The following is a 25,015-nucleotide window of genomic DNA, read 5'->3' on the forward strand; positions in this document are numbered from 1 at the left end:
GTGCTGGGATTAAAGGCGTGCGCCACCACGCCCGGCAGAATGCTTTTTATTCTTTGGTAATTTCAGGACTCACTTCTTCTACTTTGCACAAAATAATCTGACCTAGAAATGCTTTTAGAGGAAGCTGAGAAATTTACTGGCTTCTGCTTCTGTTACTAGGAGACCGCTAGTCTTAGGTAGCAGGAAGTGGTTATTCTGGTCTTTTAGACTTCCTTTGCATGTAAACATCATAGGTTTTTATAGAACCTCTTTACTGTCCTGTGCTGGCAGGACTTCTTGCTTTCGCCACCTCTGACAAATACTTTGCACATTCTCTTGTTGGAAATCCAGATTTTCTTTTCTTTTCTCTCTCCCTCTGTGTTTTTGTTGAAAATATTTTCTTTTCTCATACAATATAGTTTCCTCTCCTTCTACTCCTCCCAGTTCTTCCCACCTCCCCTCCACTCTGGAATCACTCCCTTTCTGTCTCTCATTAGAAAAGAACTAGTCTCTAAGAGATAACAACCAAACAAACATGACAAAATAACCCACAATAAGATGGCTAAGGATGTTGAATATTTTTTTAAGTGTTTCTCAGCCATTTGAGATTCCTCTATTTAGAAGTCTCTGTTTAGATCTGTTTCCTATTTTTAAATTAGATTTGAGTTTTTGATATTTTTGATATCAGTTTCTTGAATTCTTTATATATGTTTTGGATATTAGTCCTCTTGTCAGATATGAAGTTGGTAAAAAACCTTTTCCCATTCTGTAGGTTGCCACTTTGCCCTATTGATGTTCTTTGCCTTATAGAAGTTTTTCAGTTTCATAATTTACCTTTTATTAATTGTTGATCTTGGTGCCTGCTCTATCAATGTTCTGTTCAGAAAGTCATCTCCTTTAAGGCTGTTCCCCACTTTCTCTTTTATCAGGTTCAGTGCATCTGATTTTATGTTGAGATCTTTGATCTACTTGAGTTTGGTGTAGGGTGACAAACATGGATCTATTTATATTCTTCTACAGGCAAACTCCAGTTTGACTAGCACTATTTGTTGAAGATGTGGTCCTTTTTCCAGTGTGTATTTCTGGCTTCTTTATCAAAACTCAGGTGTTCATATGTGTGTAGATTTATGCCTAGGTCTTCAATTTGATTCCATTGATCAGTATGTCTGTTTTTATACTAATATCATGCAGTTTTATTACTATATCTCTGTAGTACAATTTGAAGTCTGGAATGACGAGATATCCATCAATTCTTTTATTGTTCATGATTGTTTTATCTATTCTGGGTTTTTGTTTTTCCATATGAAGTTGAGAATTGTCCCTTCACTATCTGTAAAGGATTGTGTTGGGTTTTTGATGGGGATTGTATTGATCTGTTCTTGCCTTCATCAGTAGGATGGCTATTTTTACTGTTTCCTACAGATTGATGGGCATGGGAGATCTTTTTATCTTCTGATATCTTCTTCAACTTCTTTCTGGAAAGACTTGAAGTTTTTTTTATCATAAAAATCTTTCACATGCTTGGTTAGAGTTACCCCAAGATTTTTAATATTACTTGAGGCTACTGTGAAAGGTATTGTTTTCCTGATTGCTTATAAAATCCATTTGTGACTTATATATCAGGAAGACTACTTTTTTTTTTTTTTGAATTAATCTTGTATCCAGCCATTTGCTAAAATTAGGACTACCTAGTGGAGGATTTAGGATTTTTTTTTTTTTAATATATCTCATCGTTTCATACCGTAAAGCAGACTCACACAGACAGTAGGTTTGAGGCCGTGTGGAAGAATAGAATCAGCTCGGGAATATTACAGGAAATAGGTGGCTCTTGATTTGTGGCCATTTATACGTCATATGTGCCTGAAAGACAGTAGATTAGTTTTGAACACATCATGTACATAAAATTGTATTTCTCTTTAGGCGACAAAAGGCTAGAGAAAGGCAGCAGAAATTGCTCGCAGAGTTTGCCTCACGACAGAAAAGCTTTATGGAAACTGCAATGGATGTTGGTAAGTCAAAAATTTTAGTTTGAAACTCTTAATAATTAGTTATTATTTATGGTGATAATTTAATCTGAATGTTTACCAGTTTAAATAGTACTGTCTTTAAACAGTAGAGTAATGGAATGATCAGTTAGTGGTTTAATTATTGTGTGTGCCCTTGGGTACAGGTGTGCTCATGCTGCAGTGTGCGTGACGGTCATGGACAGCTTATGTCAATCAGTTCTTTCCTCCTACCGCGTGGGATGCAGGCAAGCGTCCTTACCACTGCCTGAGGTTATTATTATAGCCACTTTGTTGTTGAGCACAAGCAGTTGTTAAGGAGACTTTTGGTTCTCTATAAATCTGTCTCTCACTTACGTCAAGTCTGTCAGCAAGTATTTGATTATTTATTTTGATGATCTTCTCTGAAGTTATCCTAAGGTCCTTACAGTGATTTTAAAAATATTTTGAAATATAATGATTAATTATTAATTAGTTAAATGTAATGCCTAATATAATAATTTAAAAATATTTTTGAGTGCTGTCACAGTAAAATTTGTAAAAATCAGGTCTACTTTTTAATTCAGTTAATATTGGCATTAGGATTTTTATAATGAGTACCATTTTCCTATTGATATTAGAGCTATGAGTAGTCTGTTTTAAAAAAATACGTTTTTCTTCCCCTTTCAGTCCTCTTTTTTCCTATAATAGTTCTTTCAGATTATCTTTAGATAAGTTTAGAATTTTCTGCATATATGAGAAAATAGCTGATACTTACCTTTCTGTGTCTGCTGTGTGCCTTAATTTCTTATTGTTAGTGATACATGTAATAGTTCTGCTTTGTTAATATATAATGAGGCTATTCAATGATTTTCTTATATAAACCTTGTTGACTATTACTTGAGAGATATTACTGAAATGTAGAATTAGGAACCCCTATTATCATAGGTTATGCTACTACCAACTTTTAAAGGGTTGCCATCTTATAAATTTCCCCTCTCCAGAACCTTTATGTAAGTTAAAAACAAACAAACAAACAAACGTTTGTTCCTTAAAATGTAATGAAAAATTTCTCTTATACAGTTTTTTTAAAAGATTTTTTTTATTTATGTATATGTATTTTGTATATGAGCGCTCTGTTTGCATGACAGAAGTGGGTATCAGATCCCATTACAGATGGCTATGTGGTTACTAGGAATTAAACTCAGGACCTCTGGAAGAGCACCAGCCCCTTGCATGGATATTTTTGCTTCTGTTTTTTAGTATCAATTTTTACCTGTAATTGTTAAAAAAGCAAAATATTGAATCATGTATTACTTAAAGTTGTTTTAACTAACTTCACATTTTTGGTCTTTCTTAGAGCTGACATTTTACTTAATAATGGTCTTGATTGTATTATGATATAATTTTGTTAGTGTTTAACTTTAAAAGTATTTGAAATAGATCTTTGTGGGGAGTGCATAATGAAGAGGGACTTTCCTTTTAAGAGTTATAGCTTTCCCCCTCCAGATTCTCCTGAGAACGATATTCCTATGGAAATTACCACAGCAGAACCACAAGTTTCTGAGGCCGTGTATGACTGTGTTATTTGTGGACAGAGTGGTCCTTCTTCTGAAGACAGACCTACAGGACTGGTTGTACTGTTACAAGCATCATCAGGTGCGTTCAAAGAAACATTTTGATAGAAACATTTTAGAGAACTGCATCTATGTTAAGAGCTCATATTAGAGGTTAGTTTTCTCATTGATTTAACTGTTCTAAAATCTATAAGCATCTTAGGTCTATCAGTGTTGCCCATTTAAATATTCTAATTACATATGGCATATCCTGCCAGTTCTACTTCAGTTTCTTGGGGTTCTTGAAATAGCATGCAGAAGTAGTTCCTGACACAGCATGTAGATTGCTGTTTGCCAATATATCTTTTAAAACATTTTAAAAATTTGTCTAAATGTCCCTTTTTTTTCTTATTTTGAGGAATTTTGAAGTAGTAATAGTTCTTAGATGATCTTGATGGATTTAGTTCTTCCTCAACAGGATGTATGAACAAATTAAGTCTGTAGAGAACTGCATATATAGAATTTAAACCAAGTGTCAGTGTATTCTTAAGTAAAACGTGCAGGCATTTACACAAAAACACAGAGGCAAAGGTGGGGAATGGAGTGGGATATAGGTTTGTATGTTATTGAAACTAAGTAGATATTAATTCAAAATTCACTTTTATAAAGTGAAGACGCTTATTCTATCTTCCAGGTAACCACAAAAACAACCTCCTCAGCAATAGAATAATAAAAATCCAGATTAAAGAAATGGGGCCGGGCAGTGGTGGCACGTACCATTAATCCCAGCACTTGGGAGGCAGAGGCAGGCAGATTTCTGAGTTCGAGGCCAGCCTGGTCTACAGAGTGAGTTCCAGGACAGCCAGGACTACACAGAGAAACCCTGTCTCAAAAAACAAACAAAAAAACAAACAAAAAAAAAATGGGAAGGGACCCAAAATCCCACACTGGAAAATTTAATTGCAAAAGAGAGCAGTAATGAATGAATTAAGGAACAAATAGCAAACAAATTGCATACTTGCAGAACCAAGTTCTTTGTTAGTATTCGTTTGAAATACAATGAACTTAATTTTTTAGTTAGAAGATAGAGATTGACAGTGAATTTTAAAGATGACCATACTGTGTGCTATGGATAAGAAATTCACTTTTGGGCTGGAGAGATGGTTTAGTGGTTAAGACCGACTGCTGACTGCTCTTCCAGAGGGCCTAGGTTGAATTCTCAGCACCCACATAGCAATTCACAACTGTCTATTACTGCAGTTGTAGAGGATTCAACACCCTTACCGGACATACATGCAGGCAAAGTACCAATACACATAAAATTCAAAGAAATAATTCATTCTTTTAAAAAGAGAAATTTACTTTAGACTTAAAGACACAAGTAGATTGAAAGTGTAAGGCTTGAACTTAGGATGCAGCTCAGTTGGTAGAATACTTGCTTATATACACAGAACTTTAAGTTGGATGTATAACTAGGGGGTAATGGTTTATGCCTATAATCTCAGCACTCAGGAGGTATGGAGGCAGAAAGATCAGAAACCGTGTCAACAAAGAAAAGTACAGGAAAGTGAATTCTGTTGAATATTAAAAGAATTAATACCAAGTCTTCTGAAATGTCCAAAATAAAGAGGAAGGAACATTTTCAAAATTACCCTGTGAGGTTAGTATTCCCTTCAAACTAAGCACTAGAATGCATTACCAATGTAGATGCAGAAACCTTCATTAAGATTCTTGTGACTGAATTTGGTAGTGTAGTAGGTGGCACAGTGTGCTGTCTAACAGAGCATCCTCTTGGCTCTGCTTTATCCCACAGCTACCCTAAGTCTCTCCAACAGCCAGACATGCCACATATACCTGCTCCATCCTTATGAGCACCAATTCCCATGCAGATGCAGTTTTAAAAAGTACCATTTTTATTTCAGTGATACATTAAAAAAATACATAAATTGTGGTGCAGTGGTGTTTTAGAACATATATGCACTGTGTGATATGATGTGTCTGTTTGTAATCCTTTTGGGTTTTGATATTTTATACTTAAAAAATTATATTAGTTTTTTTTTCTCCTTCTGCCATTTTTATGTCTGTCTCCCAATTTTTTTCTCCATATTTAGTCTTCAGAAAATTGAATACCTTCTACCTGCTATGGGTTGTACATTTGATACTTTGTGTCCTCAGAAAACACACACACACACACACACACACACACACACACACACACACACACACACACAGGCATGAAGCATAAACATCCTTTTCCAGAATAAAATCAGGGACCTCCTCCTGTATAATAACAGCACTGCTATCATAATCATTAAATTTAATATTAATGTTCCACATTATGTTTATATTCAAAATTTCCCAGTTATCTAAACTTTTGTTTTTTGTTTATTTAATAGTTGTGATATTTTGAAACATGTCTATTTTGTAGAGTAAGTATGGGCAGCTAAGTGACATACTTTTCACCTTACCCACCCATCTTTTCTTTGTGGTAGGGACCAGTAGTATCTTTTATAGCATATATTTCTTCTCTTTGTTTAGTTGTCATTTGTGTGGCTTCCTTTAATTTAAAACAATCTCTCAAGATCTTTGCCAGATTGGCTGCTCCAAAGACTGAACATGTGGATCCGTGTGCGGCTCTCTTATTGTGAGGTTCAGAGTAAACACTGTGGACAGGGGCATCACCAGTGTGCTCCTTCTGATGGCATCATTTTAGGAGGACTCCATGTCAGAGTGTTCTCTGTTCTAGGCAATACCTGTAACATGGGGTTGATAGCCCTTAAGGTTAAATGCTTTGGCCTTTATCTTTTACCAGATTTTTTTTTCCTGAGTGTGTAAACAACATCTGACACTTGCATCATGCTTTCTGATACTAAATTTCCTTAATTTGCCCCGTTTCTCTGCCTTAGTTCCTAAGTTATCCCCTCAGTGGTGGGACACTTGTCCTTGTCACCTTGTGCACTTCTGCGGCCTTGGGCTCACTGCTTTCTCCCAGCAGCAATGCTTCCTTTCTGTGAGATAGAGTATGTTCTCAGATGAAGTAGCTTGACATGGAGTAGGCACAGTTTCTACGGCCTTTCAGTGACACGGAAATCATCCATCATGCATTCATACTTAACACACTTTACTATAATTCTTGTGATATAAGAGTCTCACTTCGGCCAGGCAGTGGTGGCGCACGCCTTTAGTCCCAACACTTGGAAGGCAGAGGCAGATGGATTTCTGAGTTCGAGGCCAGCCCGGTCTACAGAGTGAGTTCCAGGACAGCCAGGGCTACACAGAAAACCCTGTCTCGGAAAACCAAAAAAAAAAAAAAAAAAAAAAAAGGAGTCCCACTTCATAGTCCTGACTGGCCTGGAACTCATAGAGATCCTCCTGCCTCTACACCTTAAATGCTGGATTAAAGGAATGTGACACCACACCTCAAGATTATTTTTAAGAGTGAATATTTTCATATTTTGGGTTTTTATTCACTTGACAACTAAAACACTACTTTTTTTTTTTTGTCCTGAAACTCACTCACTATGTAGACCAAGCTGGCCTCAAACTCACAGAGATCTTCTTCCCTCTGCTTTCTGAGTGCTTGAATTAAGGCCTTCAGAACATTTAAATAAAAATATTTAAGCATTCATGATTGACATTTAAATAGAATTAATTTTTGATATTTGAAAAAATTTAAATCTACTATTGGTTGTTGTGGTGGATAACCTGGGTTATTTCAGTAAATTAGGTGTTTGTATTATTTAATGAACTTTATCTCTGTTGTTATTTAGTTTTAGGCCAGTGCAGGGACAATGCTGAGCCAAAAAAGCTGCCGATCACTGAAGAGGAGCAGATTTACCCTTGGGACACGTGTGCAGCGGTTCATGATGTGAGGCTCTCATTACTGCAACGTTATTTTAAAGACGTAAGTATTTTTATTATAGAACCGTTTCAGTCTTCCTCTTCTTCCTCCCCCCCCAACCCCCTGCTAATGGTGCTAGGAATTGAATCTCAGTTCTTATACATACGAAGTAAGATTTACCACTGAGCTGTATCTATCCCCAGCACTTGGATCACATCATTCATTCATTCATTCATTCATTTAAATTGTATGTGTATATCTGTTTTGCCTGCATATGTGTAAGTGCACCATGTGTGTGCCTGGTGCCTGTAGAAGTCCTAGGGCATCAGATCTGGAGTAATGGATGCTTGTGAGATACCATGTCGGTGCTTGGAACTGACCCTGGGTCAACGCTCTGTAAGCATCAAGTGCCTTACAGCAGAACCCCTGTCTTGGGTTGAATTGTGATGGCAAGGTTGATGATGATGTGCCTTCAGAATTTCAATTTCAGTTATCTTCCTCTGTTAAAATGGCATTCTGACTGCAAACGTGAAGTTTAGTGAAGAAGAATAACAATAGTTAGAATGTGGGCAGTAACATAATAAATTTCTATTAATAAACATTTCAAGCAAGAAGTGTGATGTGTGTTTTAAATGGTTTTTATTGTGAGATCTACATAATTTACTTAAATGAAATAAAGTAAGTATTAAAATAATTTACTTAGCGTGTAAACTTTTTTGAACCACCTTTTACTGTTGGGTGAAGATGCACAATGCCCATACGATATTTTAACCTGTAAAGGAGAGATAGAGTTCATTCCAGTCTTTTCTCCCATCCTGTGAGCTTAGCAGATTGTTTTCCAGCTTTACAAGCTCTACTATGCAGCAGCACCATTGTAAAGGTCAGCTTAACAGCAGCAGCACTGTTCCTTTCAAGGTCTCAGATGCAGAGCATTTCCCCACCGTGTGTGAGACCATGGTCTCCATCTCCAGCACTGTCAAGTCTAATATTTTTTGAGATTATCACATAAGATTTTCTCCCTTTTGTAAATTGAATCAAATCCTGAATTGGGTAAACATATAGTAGTTTAAAATACTTTAAAGAAAAGTGTTATTTTAGTTAACTGTACATTATCGTTTTGATTGCTGTCCTAATAGTTCTGCCTGTATATCTCAGTAGCACAGACATAAGACACACTTCCTCACAGTCAGCAGTAGCCCGAGCAGTTTGCTTCCACAGTCCATGGAGTGGGGTTGCAGGAGGAGCTTGTGGTTCTAGTCAGGGAGGCATTGTGTATATTAGCACAAGTCTTGGTCCAGTATTGGAAAAACAAAAGAAAACAGGATTTTTTTGAGCTATGTGCATTTGGCCAAACATCCTAAGCCTCAATTTTCTTATTCATAAAAGGTTCTAGTGATCTTTTCTGCAATGACCTTTCTGGGTCGGCCAACATAAATGTGAAGTGGTCCTTGTAATATTTAGAGTAATTAGGACATCTCATGTTAGACCTTATAATGCAATTTGGATATGATAATGGACGGTGATGGTTCTATTTACTTTCAGAGTTTTCAAAGTGAAGTTATGATTATTTTGAAATGTATATAATTCTGTCTTATAGATGTCTGTATTATTAATGTATGTGACAGCATGAATGATGTGTGTTTGTGTAGGAGGGGCATGTAGACCATGATGTCTTTGTAGAGGTCAGAAGACAACATTGGTGTCTGTTTTCAACTTTAAATTTTTTTAAAGATTTGTTTTAAGTGTATTGAATGTATTAATTACTTTTCTATTGCTGTGAAGAAGCAAGACCCTCCTGGCAAGCTGGCTAGATGCAAACACCACATATCACACTTGAGGAAAAAGTTTTCTTTTTATTTGGCTTTGTTATTCACCTTTATACATTTAATTGAAAGTGATTCAAATAAAATGCAAAGTATTATGACAAAAATGCATCTAATAGGGTGGCAACCAGTTGTACAAAGCAGGGGCTAGAAAGATGGATTGCAGCAGTTATGAGTACTTGCTGCGCTTCCAGGACCTGAGTCAGTTCCCAGCACACATGTCAGCTGGCTCACAACTGCTGTGTCTCCAGCTCCAAGGATCCAGTTCCCTTCTGCTTCCATGGTGACCTGAACACATGCGACACATGTGCATTCCTAGATAAATACACAGAAATAAAAAGAAAGAAATCAAAAAATGATCTTAACACAATCCTACCAACAAAATTCTTCTTGAAAATATTTATTTGAGGGCTGGAGACATGGCTTAGCAGTTAAGAGCACTGGGTGCTCTTCCAAAGGACCCAGGTTTATTTCCCAGAATCCACATGGCAGCTCACAATTGTATTACCTGGAGTCCTAGGAGGTCTCACACACTCTTCTGCCTTCTGCAGACAACAGGCACACATATGGTGCACAGGAGGCTGCTGTACCTGCCTGGCTTTCCTGTGGGTTCTGGAATCTGAACTGTGGCCCACAGTGCTCGGGTTCTGAGTCCTTTTCCTACTGAGCCATCTCCCAGGCCTTAAAAAATTTTTTTTTTAATTCAATCAAAATATAGCCCAGTGCAATAATTGTGAAGAAAAGAGATCTAATAAAAGAAGATTGGTTGGTTATCTCTTTCTAAGGCAAAATAATGGATTTCAAAATAAGTTTGGTTGTTTTAAATGAAAGGTTCTGAACTGATCTTGACTGCTGTGTTCTTGTATTAATGACTAACTAGAATTTTCTTCTGCTAGCAATGATTTTTGTGTACTTTGTAGTAGATATATGGTATGTTTCCTGAATGTGTGCCTGAAGAATCAGGGCTTACATTGATTTTATATCCTTCTCCAGGGTCTTTGGTGGATAGGTCCTCCCTGGACTTGATACTGAATGACTCTGATGCAGAGGGCAGGGGTTTTGGCTAGAACAGACTCGACTCATGGGCAGGAGAATAACTTGATTGGTGTTGATATGGATTAGAGAATTAAGCTGTGCATGTTGCAGAATTTGCATATAGAAATGTAGTTTTGTAAAATAGCATATATGTTTACTGTAGAAACAAGGAAATGTGACATGGAGGAAAGAGGAAACCTGAGCCTTGAAGTTGATTTTGGATATGTCCTCTATCACTTACAGCTTAATGACCTTAATGGTATTGTCATTCTTGTCTTATAAAAAGGGACAGCACTATTACGGAATGGGGTTTTCACAAATAGTGACTTTATTAAGACTTAGTGGTAACCCCTTAGCACAGCAATGAGTGGACATATAGTCAAAAATCTCTCTAAAATATCTTCTCATGACAGTCGTGTTCTTTTGACTAGCAAACTCAAGTAAGACATCTGTTACAGAGGCTAGTGACTACTACCTTCTGTTTTAAAGCTACCTACTGGCCAAGGGAGTGCTAGCATACCTGTAATTCTAGCACTTCAAAGTGGAGGCATGCAGATCAGGAGTTTAAGGCCATCCTAGGCTGTATAGTGAGTCAAGGACAGCCTGGCTGCATCAGACCCTGTCTCAAAAGTACTTCATAAACAGAACAACTAGCCACTGTTTCTAAAGTTAGCATTATCCACATTTTTATAATACTGTGCTGAAGAGAACAGCATGCTTATTAACTGACTACTCACTGAGTTGGAAATGATGTAGCCCTCAAATCTGTTTATATTTTAAGGATCTCCCAAACATAAGACAGAGATGAGCAGGCCTCCTGTTGTTCTTCCTGTTTGTAACAATAGAGCCCTGCTTACCTGCTGTGAGTGTGTGCTCTGTGCTTACCTGCTGTGAGTGTGTGCTCTGTGCTGCTGCACATTTCTATCTGGAGAGGCATTTTATACTTGCTTTTGTTTTTTAGTGTGTATGTGCCTGTGTGTGGCTCAAGCTCTGGGGTAGTCAGTTGTCTCCTTTCCACTGTGGGTTCTAAGGATTAAACTCTGGCCCTCATACTTGCATGGCAAATGCTCTTACCTGCTGAGCCATCTTGCCAGCCCCAGTGCAGTATTTTCTACTTTTGTGTTCTCATGAAGAATTTTGATTTACTGTTAGAACATTGGATTTAGGAACATTTTAAGACCTTGAGTTATGGTATGTTAATTTCCTTCCAACATTAAAAAATGTAAAGATTTACATTATTTTTAAGCATGTAGGAACTTTTTTATGGCAGCTTTCAAATACTCAATTATGTGGTTGTCCCTCATGTCCCATGTGCCTCATATGACTCTGCCTATCTTATTGCTGCAAATCCTGCAGGATGAATTCAGGCTTAGTCCTCAATGCTGTTTGGCAGACAAATGATGAAAATGAGAGAGAGGAAAAGGAGAAAGGGAGGGAATATTGATTTTTGAAGTCTTTAGCTTATATGTAGTATGTGATAGGGCTTGGGAACTCATTGTGTGTAGGTAAATAAGGATTGATAGCAAATGACTTAATTCTTTTTGACATTGAGTAAGTGCTTGTGGAGTTTTAAATCAAGAGGAAGAGAAATCTTTATTGGGAGGATGATAGAGTTCTGACATCGTGACTTTATGTTAGCTGAGGGACACTGAACTAGAAATTTCTGGTTTCTGGCTTCGGAAAAAAACCATCTATATAGCTCTTTCTGTCTGTCCCTCCCTTGCTCCCTCTTTTGCTCTCTCCCTCCCTCCCTCCCTCCCCCCTTCCCTCCTTTCCTCCCTCAGGAAAGGCAGCCAGGATTATAGGATAGGTGAAATTACTAGTTCCTTAGCAGGTTCAGTTTCAATGCTGAGAGAGTAGCACTCCCTTGAGGAGTACAAACATCCCTTAAATGCAAACAAGGAAGTGTAAGGGAATCAAGTGGAGGAAACCTAAGGGCGGTCGACTGTGGAAGCCAGAGAGAAGTCTGTGTTCCAAAACCAGAACTGTTGATGGCAGAAATGGAGAAGCTGGTGCATAGATGATACATAACTTTACCAGCAACAGTGTAGTTCAGCTCAACAATAATTTTTCTATGTGAATGTGTGTGTGCATGGACACACTCATAGGTTGATGTTGGGTGCCTTCCTCAATCCCTCTCTGACTCATGTTCTTGAGATAGTTTCTCAATGAGCCTACAGCTCTTCTATTCAGCTGAGCTCCAGGAATGTATCTGCCTATATCTGTATTCCCAGTTTAGGATTACAGACATGTACTGCTGCACTTAGCTTGACATGGGTACTGAATCAGAATTCAAGCCTTTATGTTTTTATGGAAGGCATTTTATGGACTAGCCATCCTCCCAGCCCCTAAACTTATATGTTATGGGATAGAAGAAATATTGTCTATGATATTTATTCTCCTTTATTGTAAGCTTGGATATTTGGAAACTAAAACTTACAGTATTCTAATTTTAAAGATCTTGCTTTGGGTCTATCACGTGTTAATTTATATCAAAAAGCTACACACTATGTTTTAGGATATACACGAAAACATGGCAAGTTTGGTTGAATGTATCTCAATATATTCATAATTATTTTTATGTTAGTAATTCTTTAAAATTAATTGTCCTTTTCTTTCTCTTTGAAGAGTTCTTGCCTTTTGGCAGTATCAATTGGCTGGGAAGGAGGTGTTTATGTACAAACCTGTGGCCACACATTGCACATAGATTGTCATAAATCCTATATGGAGTCATTACGGGTAAGTTGATCAGAAGGATATTTCAAGATGTCACCTTTGCAGGTATTATGAGCTTTACACCATGTACATCCCTGTGCCTCTTCTTGAGTGTGAGGTCATTTCTATGCTTTAGCAGATGGCTCCTGTAACTCCCATTAGTATTAGTCTTGGCTGCTGTTTCTCTGTAGTGCTAAGCTCCACTGCCCTAGGGGTCACCTTGTCACGTGGTCACCTGTTTTATTTAAGCTTTGCACACTTCTTTGTCCATTAGCTCTCTCCTAACTCCACTTTCCTGTACTGAGCCTAGTTTGTCTTTATTCCCAGGCATTAGCTTCTTGATTTTAGACATAGAAGTGAACCAAAAGATGGTAGAAAATCAAAAACTAAGTGAACTGTTATGCAAACGTAAGATTTCCTATATCAGGGACTGAGATTATGTTCATGGCCTAGAAGTACACTTGCTGATTTAGGTTCCTGCTTTCATCATGTTTCTTTCCTGCTTGCCACAGCAGCTGTTCCAAGTCTGCCACCCCACATCCAGACATTTGGCTTAAATCCTAAGGACGCCACTCACCAACCTCTGTTTCTTCTTCTGTCACCAAGAAATCAGTGCGTCTTCATCACACACTCCCTTCCCTCCTTACATTCACAGTACAGTTCCTTAGTAAGTGACTGTATCTTAGCCTGTCCCTTCTCTTCTTGGAGTAGAAGTCCTTCTTGCTTCTGCTGTGGAGCAGCTGCCCTGTGTGCTGTGCCTTTGTCTGCCACACTGCAGAGGCCGTGCTCGGTTGGTTTAGAACCCTTCCCTTGACCTTGCATACAGTTGAAGGCTTTTTTTAGTCTTTCAGTTCAACTTGCTAAATGTTTTTACTATCAAAGTGGATTTTCTTTTCATAGATTCCTGACTGGGAAGCATTTCTCTCCTTCCTGTGCCTCTTCACTCAGGCATTAGCCAGGGCCCTCATGGCTGTTCCTGAGCACCACATGCCATTAGTCCACTTTCACTAGTCCCACTGATATTTGATGTATGCCCTATTTTGACTTCTTTATAGTTGCTTTCAATACTGATTTCCTTGCTCTAATTCATTCCCTCCCTTTCTAAATCGTGTCAGTGGTTTACCAATACTCTCTTGTTTTCCTCTTGCTAGGATGACGCTTACTTTGAATTTACTCACTCCATGGTCTAGTTTGCCTGTTGACTCTGCTATGCTTTCATCAATTCAGGCTTTAATGAATTAGTTATCCTAGCTTCAGCTCGATGCAAGGTCAAGGGAAAGATTCTGAACAAGGCAAACCTGAACTCTTTTATATACTCAGAAAGGAGAGGGGAGACAGCAAAGCAGCAGAAAGAAGATGTCACCTACCAAATGACCACGGCTGCTGCAGTGCCGCGGACAAAGGACTGCACAGCACACAGGGAGGCTGCTCCTCAGGAATTAACTCTACTCCAAAAAGCAGAAGAGAAGGGCAGGCTAGAATACAGGATTAATAAGCTAATTCATAACTAAGAAATGGTTCTTAAGCACATTTCAATGACTATGTAGTTTCTAGAGTACTGTAGCTTCTGTGATGAATCTTGGGGATACAACAGTAAATAAGACAGATCCTTTATCCAAGAATTTATGGTGTTTGTCAGTTACTTTTCTCACTGTGTGATGATATACCTGAAAAAGCAATAGAAGAATGCAAAGAAGGGAAGGAAGGATGGACAGATGGACAGACTTCTTTGGCTCACAGTTTGAAAGTAGAGTCTAGAATGGTGGCAGGAGCACAAGGCTCTGTCCGTGTTGACTCACAGTCAGGGAGCAGAGAGAGAAGAAGAGCTTGGCATTCTTTTCCCAGGGTAGACACTAGTCTGTGAAATGGCGCTGCCCAGCTCAGGTGAGTCAATCTAGAAACCCCTCAGAAGCATGCCTAGAGGTTTGTCCCCTTGGCGATTCTGGATCTGTTGACAGTTAAATTCAGCACCAGGTTGTGTATTTGATGGACAAAGAGTGCTGTTTTAAAGTACACACAGGGTCATAGTGACCATCTGAAGTATGCCCAGACATTTGATGACATAAGGTACCTTTGAATCATTCTATCTAGATCTGTATGTCTAAAGAACTGGTGAGAAGCCAGATTGTAAAGAGCTTTGTGGTCCATGTGAACAATTGAGACTTTCTATAGCTTCCTCAGAAAAAAGATATTAAAGGTTTGCTTATATAGAAAAAAATATTGTGGTATTACTTAAGAAAGGATAGTGTCTTGCATGTGCTTATAGCATAATGCGTATTATAAGAAGTGCCTTGTTAACCATTGACAACTAAATCAGAGACTTAATTTTTGTGATATTTTAGAGATGCCTTTCTTTGTATGGTACGCTAATTTACTGTAAAATATGGTATTGTAACTTATGTTTACTACAAATGTGTGAATCGGATATCTCTCTGTTTATTTCATCTTTCAGAATGACCAGGTTCTTCAGGGCTTCTCAGTGGACAAAGGAGAATTCACGTGTCCCCTCTGTAGACAGTTTGCCAACAGTGTTCTTCCATGTTATCCTGGAAGCAATGTGGAAAATAACCTTTGGCAACGCCCTTGTAACAAAAGCACACAAGATCTCATAAAGGAAGTGGAAGAGCTGCAGGGACGGCCGGGAGCTTTCCCAGTAAGCATCAGTGTAAGGCAGAAATATCCTGGCTAACTTATTAACTTTGTCTGTTTTTCGGTTCCCTCCCTCCGTCCTCTCCTCCCTCCTTCCCTTTAGTCCCATTTCTTCCCTACTCCCTACCGTCTTTTCTTTTTTTTTCCTAAGTTACCCCGGGCCTTTATGCATTTAGTAGAAATTGATTTTTTGAAGTTTATGTCTTCTGTTTGTGCTCATTGAAAAACAGAATGAAAATTGTAGAAGAAATTATCAGATGTTATTTTTTTTTAGTTAAAATCATTATAATTTTAATGTATTAAGACTATCATGAGCTTAAATTTTGTTCTAGTTAGAGTTATCATTGCTGCGATGAAACACCATGACCTTAAGCAAGTACCACATCACTGTTTATTATTGAAGGAATCTTCCTGGCAGGAGCTCATGCAGAGGCCTGCTGCTTACTGGCTTGGTCCTCATGACTTGTTCAACCTGCTTTCCTTCTTTTTTCTTTTTTGTTTTTTGTTTCTTTGAGACAGGGTTTCTCAGTACAACCAACCCAGGCTGTCCTGCACTTGCTAGTAGAGGATGACCTTGAACTCGCAGAGATTTGCCTGCCTCCAGCTCCCAAGGGCTTGCCCTTGTAGGTCTAAGAAAAGGACCTACAAGTTTGCCTACAGCCTGATCTTATGGAGGCATTTTCTCAATTGAGGCTCCCTCATCTCTGATGACTCTAGCTTGTGTCAAGTTGACATAAAACTAGTCAACACAAGCTTAAATGTGGTTAGACTCTTTAAAGATGTTGAAAAAAGAAAAAAAAAAGCAAAGCAAAGCAAAGCAAAAAGCATATATGTTATTTTGCTTATTTAGCAATGGATACATTCTGAAAGTGGCATCAGTAAATAATTTTGCCATTGTGTGAGCATCAAATTGTATTTATACAAACCAAATGGCTTTGATGTCTCTAGGTAATATAATTTTAAGGGACTACCAAAGTGTATGTGGCCTATGCTGTACCATAGTACATGAGTCTCTGTCACTGTCTCAATGTACAAATATAATATAGCATATAAGTATCAAATACAATGTTTGAAAATATATCATCATTTATATTGAGATTAAGATTGGTAACCTGAGTTTAATTCCTAAGGACTCATGTGCTGGAAGGAGACAACTAACCACCCCAAGTTGTCCTGCGGCCTCTCCACATGTGCCATAGTATCCATGACCCCACCCACATATGTGTGTGCATGTGTACATATACCACATACATGTAATAAAAACTAAGAACGTTTATTCACAGCTTTATTTACTCTGTGTGATCATTCACTACAAATTGGTCTTCTGTAATGTGAATTGGCTTAAATGATTCTGATTTTTAATCCCCATCAACAGAATTTGTGTGGTTTAAGTTCTTAAAATGTTTTACCTATGTTGTAGATTTTTGTTATGGTTTATAAAGGATGTGACATACTTTACTGCCATTCTACTTTTTTGTAGTGTTGGGAATTGAACTTAAGGCTTCTCACATAGTAGGCAACTGCTCTGCCATTAAACTAAGCTTTTGAAACAAAAGTTTGGACATTAAACCATACAGATTTATGTCTTGGCATTTACTTTCTCAAATGAAGACTAACTTTAGAATCTGAGGGGTATTTGGTATGTAAATTTTATTCAAAATTTGCCAGAAAGTAAGGGAAATTGGTATTATATTTCTTTGAAAACTGAACTTAAATAAAGTCAGCTTTTTGGGAAATATGGAACTGATTCTAAAATGTTATTTAGCATTATGTACTCATTAGATTAGACTAGAGTTTGTATTGCTAACTCAATAATTCATAATTGGGTTTTATCATAATTGGATATTATCAGTTGCCATCCAGAACTTGAATAAGATAGATTCAGTTTTGATTAATTTTTCTTTATACACTAAATTGTGCAAAGTTGTTTATGTTACATCTACTTTGATTTAATGTTAATTTTCTAGTGTGTTTATATAATAAATATTTCAGTTTTAAGCTATTACTAAAGAAAATTAATGTGAGTTTTATATGTATGTTCACTTTTTTTATAGTCAGAAACCAACTTAAGTAAAGAAATGGAATCTGTAATGAAAGATATAAAAAATACCACTCAGAAGAAATACAGAGACTATAGCAAGACCCCAGGCTCACCAGACAATGAGTTTCTCTTTATGTACTCTGTTGCTAGGTAGGTATGTGTAATATATATTAGTATTTCCTTAGTATTAGTTTTTTTATTGTTTAGTGAATCTTTGTTTTATCTTGCCATCTGTTTTTGTTTAAAGAAAGGATATGTATCTTTAATATTTGTTAAAAGTATAGCTAGTTTTATAACCTCCCAGGAAGTTACTTCCTGAAGTTATTTTTAAATTACTTGCTGAACAATTCGGCTGCTGTTGAACATCATGGAACATAAGGGGGAAAGTATATTATTAACACTTGGGGCTGATAAGTCCCTTAAAATATGGCATTTTATGTATGATGAAGTCTTGGCAAGTGCTTATGCTGAGAACTAAAACATAGTGTTACATGCCTTCATTACAGAAATTAAGGCTGCAAGAGAGGAACTTGTTTCTTTGAACCAAGTGAGAGCTCTCCTAGTATGTTAGGAAATGCCAGCGAAGGAAGAGAAAGCAAGAAGCCAGGTGCTCTGGCCTCTGCTCTGGCTGGCAGGCTCAGGGAAGCAGCACTTAAGTTCTCCTCATTTGAGTTAGGGAGCATTAGCTTAATTTCTGAGTAGCTGGATCATCATCAATGCACACATCTAAGCAGAACTTTTGGAGAATATGTGGTAATAGAGAGCTGTAAAAGAAGGAAACAGGGAAGATGCAGGTATATACAGCTATTCACGAACAAACACATCCTGCTAAAGCCGAAACAGTAGAGCCTCTTATGTCTTTGCAAGCATACTTCTTATTTTGTTCATACAGTATTGTGGTTGGTAAGATCTAGCGAGATGATGGGGCTTGAAGTCATCCAGCAACTTACTAGCAGAACTACAGGCTGGACTTGAGATCGTTTGAGTCAAGATTCAGTGGTTTTGGTTTTTCAGTTAGTCATCTTTCTTCCTGTCTTGTGTTCACCTCTTATAGGTTGTGTTCTGTTTTTAATATCTTTGCCCCACTCCCATAGCAGTGTAATAAAACAGTAAGTGAAAGAGTTTATGTAACCTTTAAAACCCAGGAAATGGATCCAGACTTAGAAGAATTTCAGCAAGCAAGTTAGAGCTCAAGATAAGGACCCTACCTCACTCTTCAGACTGTAACCATAAATGCTGGACCCAGATTGATATAGACATATCTGTGCACTAGAAAACGACTTCCTTCCTACTCTGTGTTCCTAGGCTGTTGTTATCCAGAATGCTTTTTGTTTGTTTGTTTGATTTTTAGATGGTGAGGTATAGAATTATTATTTTGTTTCTGGGGAGTTACTGATTACTACACACTTATAACTATGCTTATAAAACTAAATTTAATTTAACTTTACTAAGGATCTAGGATCATGCATAGCTTCTGTACAATATGTAATTATTATATAGAAATATTGAATGCAGATCAGCTGTTGTGTTTACACACATACTCCTCTCTGTCTCTGTCTCTCTCTCTCACACACACACATCTCACTATATTATGCCTTCAGTTTCACTAGAGTTGGCATTACTAGGAGATCCTGAGATCTTGATTGAATGGGAATGATCAATACATGGAATTTTCCTGTAATATGATAAACTATTTCATTAAGGTATAATTTAGCTGCAATTTAGGTCCTTGTGTTTTGCCTTAAACTATAAATAACTTATGAAAAAAGGCTATGGTAACAGTAAGATGGACTCAGTGTTCTCTTATAGAGAAGCAAGGACAGGGATCAGATGCTAAAGGTGTGGGCAGAAGAACAGGAAAGTCACGCTGCCTTCCCCATCCCTCTCTGAACCCTAGTAATAAACTCAGACCATGAGACAGTGACTATCTGCTTAGGATAATCAAGCATCGCAGAGTTTCAGTGAGCTTGCAGGCCTCCCGAAGTCTCAGTTAGCTGTCGCGAAGAAAACAAATGAAGGCCAAAGTGACTTAAAATTAAAATCTGAATGAAGGAAAAAGGGTTTTATCATATTGAGCAGAACATAATGGCAAGGCTTTTATTTTCCTCTAACATGCAGCTTGTTTCAGTATTTTATTTAAATATTTAAATCCTATGAAATATGTCAGTACCTACCTTTCAGAGAAAATATTTCTGAAACTATTAACTATTTATGAAAGAAGTTGCAGTCAAAAGTTATTCAAGTAAGTATTTATGAAATAAGTTGTAATTCAAACTTACTTTAAATTACTTCATTTTTAATTCTTTGTGATTCCCAGAACTTGAAGATATATTTATATTTGGCATTTTATTATGACATAGCTCTAGTTTTGAGTTGAATTTCTCCTAGCTGTGTAAGTAATTTTGTTTGTGCTTTAGGGAGCATAAGACTTGATATTTGGGAAGAGAGTATTTCTTTTGATGGCTGGAGAACTCAGTATTTTTTTTTTTTAAAGATTTATTTATTTATTATATGTAAGTACACCGCAGCTGTCTTCAGACACTCCAGAAGAGGGCGCCAGGTCTCGTTACGGATGGTTGTGAGCCACCATATGGTTGCTGGGACTTGAGCACCGGACCTTCGGAAGAGCAGTCGGGTGCTCTTACCCACTGAGCCATCTCACCAGCCCGAGAACTCAGTATTTTGATGGAAAGGGTACATGTCTTTGTTTTTAATTTGATTTATATGAGGACCCTTTTGGAAAAAAGTTGTTTTTTTTCTTTTTAAAGCAACAGAAGGGAAATTTTTGGAATGTATTTTTGAAAATTAATTCTCAAATTAACCATACCAACTTTATATGTTTCAAGCTATTCTGAAATTTTTGTTCTGTTGCAAATATTAGTCATAAAAATGGACTATGAAGAGGTTATACTAGGTAAGAAGGCTTCCTTTAATATTAACTCATTATTGTATTACTGAAACTAAGAAAAACATGACTTTCAGTAATTGATTTTCCCACCAAGGACTTTGGTATCTAAGTCATGAACAGAGGTGTTGGTCTGTAGCTCTAGGTGTGTAACTGTGAGAAACATAGAAATGGTAGAGAGAAGACACAGGAGCATTTGAGATGCAGATGAACAGACCTCTCTCAAGCATGAATGGATTGGTATTCAGTAGAATGAATATATATCTTCATATGCTGTATTGTAAGTTTAGATCTTTTTTTTTTTTTTTTTTGGTTTTTTGGTTTTTCGAGACAGGGTTTCTCTGTATAGCCCTGGGTGTCCTGGAACTCACTCTGTAGACCAGGCTGGCCTCGAATTCAGAAATCCGCCTGCCTCTGCATCACCACGCCCGGCTGTAAGTTTAGATCTTTAAAAGTAATTATGTTGAAAACAAGAGGAGCACTTTGTAAAGCCAGGTAGTGCTCTTTATAAGTAGCACCCGACTCTCCTGCACAGGTCTGAGCATAAGCAAGTCCTTCCTCTCAGCCTCTGAGTAGCTGGACTGCAGGGAGGATAAGCCACCAGACCCAGGCTCACACTGAACCCTTTTCATTTTTTGCTTTTGATTTAAAACTATTATTTGAGGTAATTTTCCCCTTGAAAACAATCTGCCTGCCCTGTTTCTTTCTCTTTTGTTTTTGCATTTAAGGATTGTAAAGATCAGCAAAAGGAGATGAACTACAATAAATAAAAATGGTTAATTTTCTATGTGTGTGTATATATGTATGTATATGTCTTAGTGTGTGTGTATGTGTGCCTCCCCCCGCCCCGTGTGTGTGTGTGTGTGTGTGTGTGTGTGTGTGTGTATGTGTGTATGTGTATGTGTGTGGCCTGCAGTTGATGTGGAGTTTCTTTTTCAATCACTTAACCTGGAGCTTTCTGTTTAGGTACCTGACTAGCCCCTTGCTTTGGGATTCTATTTCTTCAGTTCCTGAATGCTGGGCTTTCAGATGGTCTGGTAAATCTATTTGGCCCTATATAGGTATAGGAGATGTGTTTGCAAGGCAAGCACCATACCCACTGAGTCTCCCCAGTCTTACATAGCTCTTTTTTGTTTGTTTGTTTGTTTTTTAAATACAGCATATTATTAAGTATCATTAGGAATTTAGATACTTAAAACATGGTTGCTTGAGCAACATTGTATATAAAACAGAATAAAAAAATAGGTTCTACAAATGTTATTTTGGTAAAATACTATAGAACATTCAAAAGGGAATGTAAACGAATTAAAACAAAGTATATGAAATATCTATTTTCTCTCTCAGAAAGGATTCCTAGAAGAGCTGTGTCTTCATTTTAGGCTCTCAACCCAACAGAGAAACTTGCTCAGACAATGAAGTGGCTAGATATATTCTCTAGACCTCTAGATATATTCTCTCAAGGCCTCAGATATATTCTCTAAAATCTTTGCACTTTCTATTGTTCCAGTTTGAATTGATTTTCTGTGTGTGTGTGTGTGTATACACACGTGCACACACACTTTTTTTTTTGGCTATGTATGTGAATATGTATGCCTGCACATTTGTTTTTCAGATTATTGCCCTAAAAATAACAGTAAGAAGGGGAACATAGCAAGAGCACAAACTTTGATATGGATAAAGGGCTGATGTGTATAGTTAAAAGACTTTTTAATGCTGCTGTATCTAAGTCCACAGTGATAGCTTTCTGCAGTCTTGTCATTCTTTGAAATGTAGAGGTTTTCTCTGTTGCCAAATTCACTGGGTATGTTTCTGGTAGAAGTTATGATCTACTTTTCTTCAAGAATTAAAAGCATAAAAACTTCACTTCCAAATTATGCTTATTTTTGTATTATCCATCCAGGAAAGAAAAACATACTGCTGTGATTTTTCAACAGTGGAATGTAATAGGGGATACACATCCACCTGGATGGCTTAGTCTAGTGAGTTTTAAAGTTTGGGTGGAAATGAAACAATGCAATGTTGATGGTTAGGGTCTCTGACATTGATTTTTTTTTTTAAATTTTAAATATTATGTATTAACTTTTTGTATGGTTTTATAAGATGAAGTAGAACTGTTGCATAGAAGTATCTTTCAGCCATATTTTAAAATAATGTAAGACTTAATAGGTTTATTTTCTTTAGAATAAAATTCATAATAACTTATTTGTCATCCTTTAAAGTATATTTGGTGATCCAATAAACAGAATTGTTATAATTCAGTGACATTTTTATGAATACAGTGAGATGAGAGTTGGCATTCTGGTTGTGACATAGATTTGTAAGATTTGTTTGTGTATTTGGTTGGTACTTTAAAAAAGTGCTGTCTAGGAAATCATAGTTTTTATAAGAGAATATAGCCATTAATTTTTTTCTACAGATTAGGCATCAGAAGATTTGTGAAAACAAAATATATTGATCTCATTTATATTCCCTTGATGAAGGAACACATGCTGGTCTCCGCGCTCGCTTTCTGTCCACTAATATGAAATCCTTGTCCCTGCTTCCTTGCTGGTAGGTTTTTAGAAGTTCAGTGAGCATTGCAAATCGCCCGAAGGGTGGAAAAGTCCCTTGTCACACAGATGCCCTTATCAGCAGCAGCCAGATGGAGCTCTGAGCAGGAACCTTATTCATGTTAAAGTGCATCTTCCCCACCCCAAGAAGAAGATGAAACCATTCTGTTAGAAATGGGTAGCAAATGTACAGACTAAGGAATAGTAATATTTTAAAGTTTGTATGTTATATGTGAAACATCATCTTAAAATATAGCCGAAACCAGTTAAATGTTTTGTTTTTAAATAAAATAGGGTGTAGTCTTTTCTTGAATCGCAGCAGAGAATAAGCTGGGAGTCTCACCTCTCTTTAAGGTGGGGGTGAAGGTGGGCGGGTGTTTCATCAGCATACTTTGAATATAAACTAGTTAACTCAGTTTTGTTTGAAAATAAATATTTAAGGTGATGGTTGAAGTACAGCACAGTCGAAGTATAACTCAAATTTTATTTTTTATTTTAGTAAAATTATTCTATTGTTACTCTGAGCATTTCGGTTTTATATAGGTTTGCTTTTTGAAACATCAGTTTACTCATAGTTGCTATTTGGTAAGCTAATAAATGCTGAATGCCTTGTAATTTCAGACGTTTGTAAGCAGTACTGATCTTTATCACTATCAATAATTATACAATAGTTTTAATAAAACTGAAATTGTAGAAATCTATAAAAGAGACCATGATTGATTATGTGTTGGTCATAGTCACTTAAGTGTTGGTGGTTTTGTTTCACAATACTAATTTCCGGATACCATCTAATGTCCAATGAATGAAAACTGTTCCCTTATTAGAAAAATCAGTTTGCCTTTTTTAGTGACAGTGGTTATCTATCTGTTGGATGACAGTTGAAGTACATATTTTTCATTAAATTTATATATAGGCTTATAAAGTATGTTGCAGGGAATTTTTGTTGTTGTTAAGGCCCAATTTTTAGTTTGCAAGTGACTGAGACTTTGCAACAATTACATAGTTGTATGTGTACTTCTTTTACAGGTTTAAATTTAAACATCTATGAGAGATGGATAAATTGTTACTTTTTAATTACTAAGTATAAGAAAAAACATTAATGCTGCATAAATTGTGATTTTGCAAGTAATAAAGTTGAAGAGTTTATCTTCCACCTTGATTGAAGTATGTCAATAAAAACAGTCTCCCTAGCTTATAACCGAGATAGATTTGAATGCTTTGCTTACAGAACCAATCTGGAACTGGAACTGATTCATAGAGGAGGCAGTCTCTGCTCAGGTGGTGCAAGCACAGCGGGGAAAAGATCTTGTTTGAGTAAGTACTGAACAGGGCTAGGCTTTAGAAGATTTCTATTTGTGCCAGTTTTGAAAGCCTGTTAGGCAACGTGGTCATTCAGTGTTTTGTTTTCCTTCAAATTCTGTTCATATAAGTTCAGTTTTCAAAGTAATAGATGCTCAAAATGCTACTATTCTTAGAAAAACAATGTGAACATTTAGCCTTTTCTGTTTTGTGATTGGTCAGTGTGCTCAAAATGCTACTACCCTTAGGAAAAAAATGTAGGTATTTAGCATTTTCTATATTGTGATTGGTCAGCAATATAAATGTCTAATTGATCAGATTTACATAAATGCATTATTCTCAGGAATAAAAAAATTCAAGTTTTTGAAAGAAATTTTACATGTTACTTAATAATATCTAGTAGAAATGCATATCAACCTTTAAAAATACTATATATAAATTTAAACTATATGTAAATAAAAAATTATATATATAATTTTGAAAAGATATGTATTAGGGTTGATTTAAAAGCAAAATACCTTAAATTTTTTTTTACCATAAAAATACAAACATGAAATTTTGATAAAGTTATTTATAATTTTTTAAATGTTTATAATAGATTTGGGTATTTTATTTTGGGATACCACTTGATTTCTAGAATA

General features: G+C 36.7%; 1 protein-coding gene across 6 annotated transcripts in view; it reads left to right on the top strand.

Annotated features, from left to right (window-relative positions):
• Ubr3 (ubiquitin protein ligase E3 component n-recognin 3) overlaps positions 1–25,015 on the top strand; it is a 132,883-nt gene that overhangs the window by 85,340 nt on the left and 22,528 nt on the right. For 4 of the 6 annotated variants that reach the window (XM_029473748.1, XM_021152412.2, XM_029473750.1 and 1 more), the window contains 7 exons: positions 1,900–1,988; positions 3,471–3,620; positions 7,288–7,421; positions 12,845–12,955; positions 15,384–15,596; positions 17,635–17,771; positions 24,304–24,389. In XM_029473748.1, coding sequence (XP_029329608.1) covers positions 1,900–1,988; positions 3,471–3,620; positions 7,288–7,421; positions 12,845–12,955; positions 15,384–15,596; positions 17,635–17,771; positions 24,304–24,389 — 920 coding nt within the window. The remainder of the gene's footprint in view (positions 1–1,899; positions 1,989–3,470; positions 3,621–7,287; positions 7,422–12,844; positions 12,956–15,383; positions 15,597–17,634; positions 17,772–24,303; positions 24,390–25,015) is intronic. The other 2 variants (XM_029473751.1, XM_021152426.2) reach the window with 1 other exon arrangement.

This window comes from Mus caroli, chromosome 2, assembly GCF_900094665.2.
Source record: "Mus caroli chromosome 2, CAROLI_EIJ_v1.1, whole genome shotgun sequence".
NCBI lineage: Eukaryota > Metazoa > Chordata > Mammalia > Rodentia > Muridae > Mus > Mus caroli.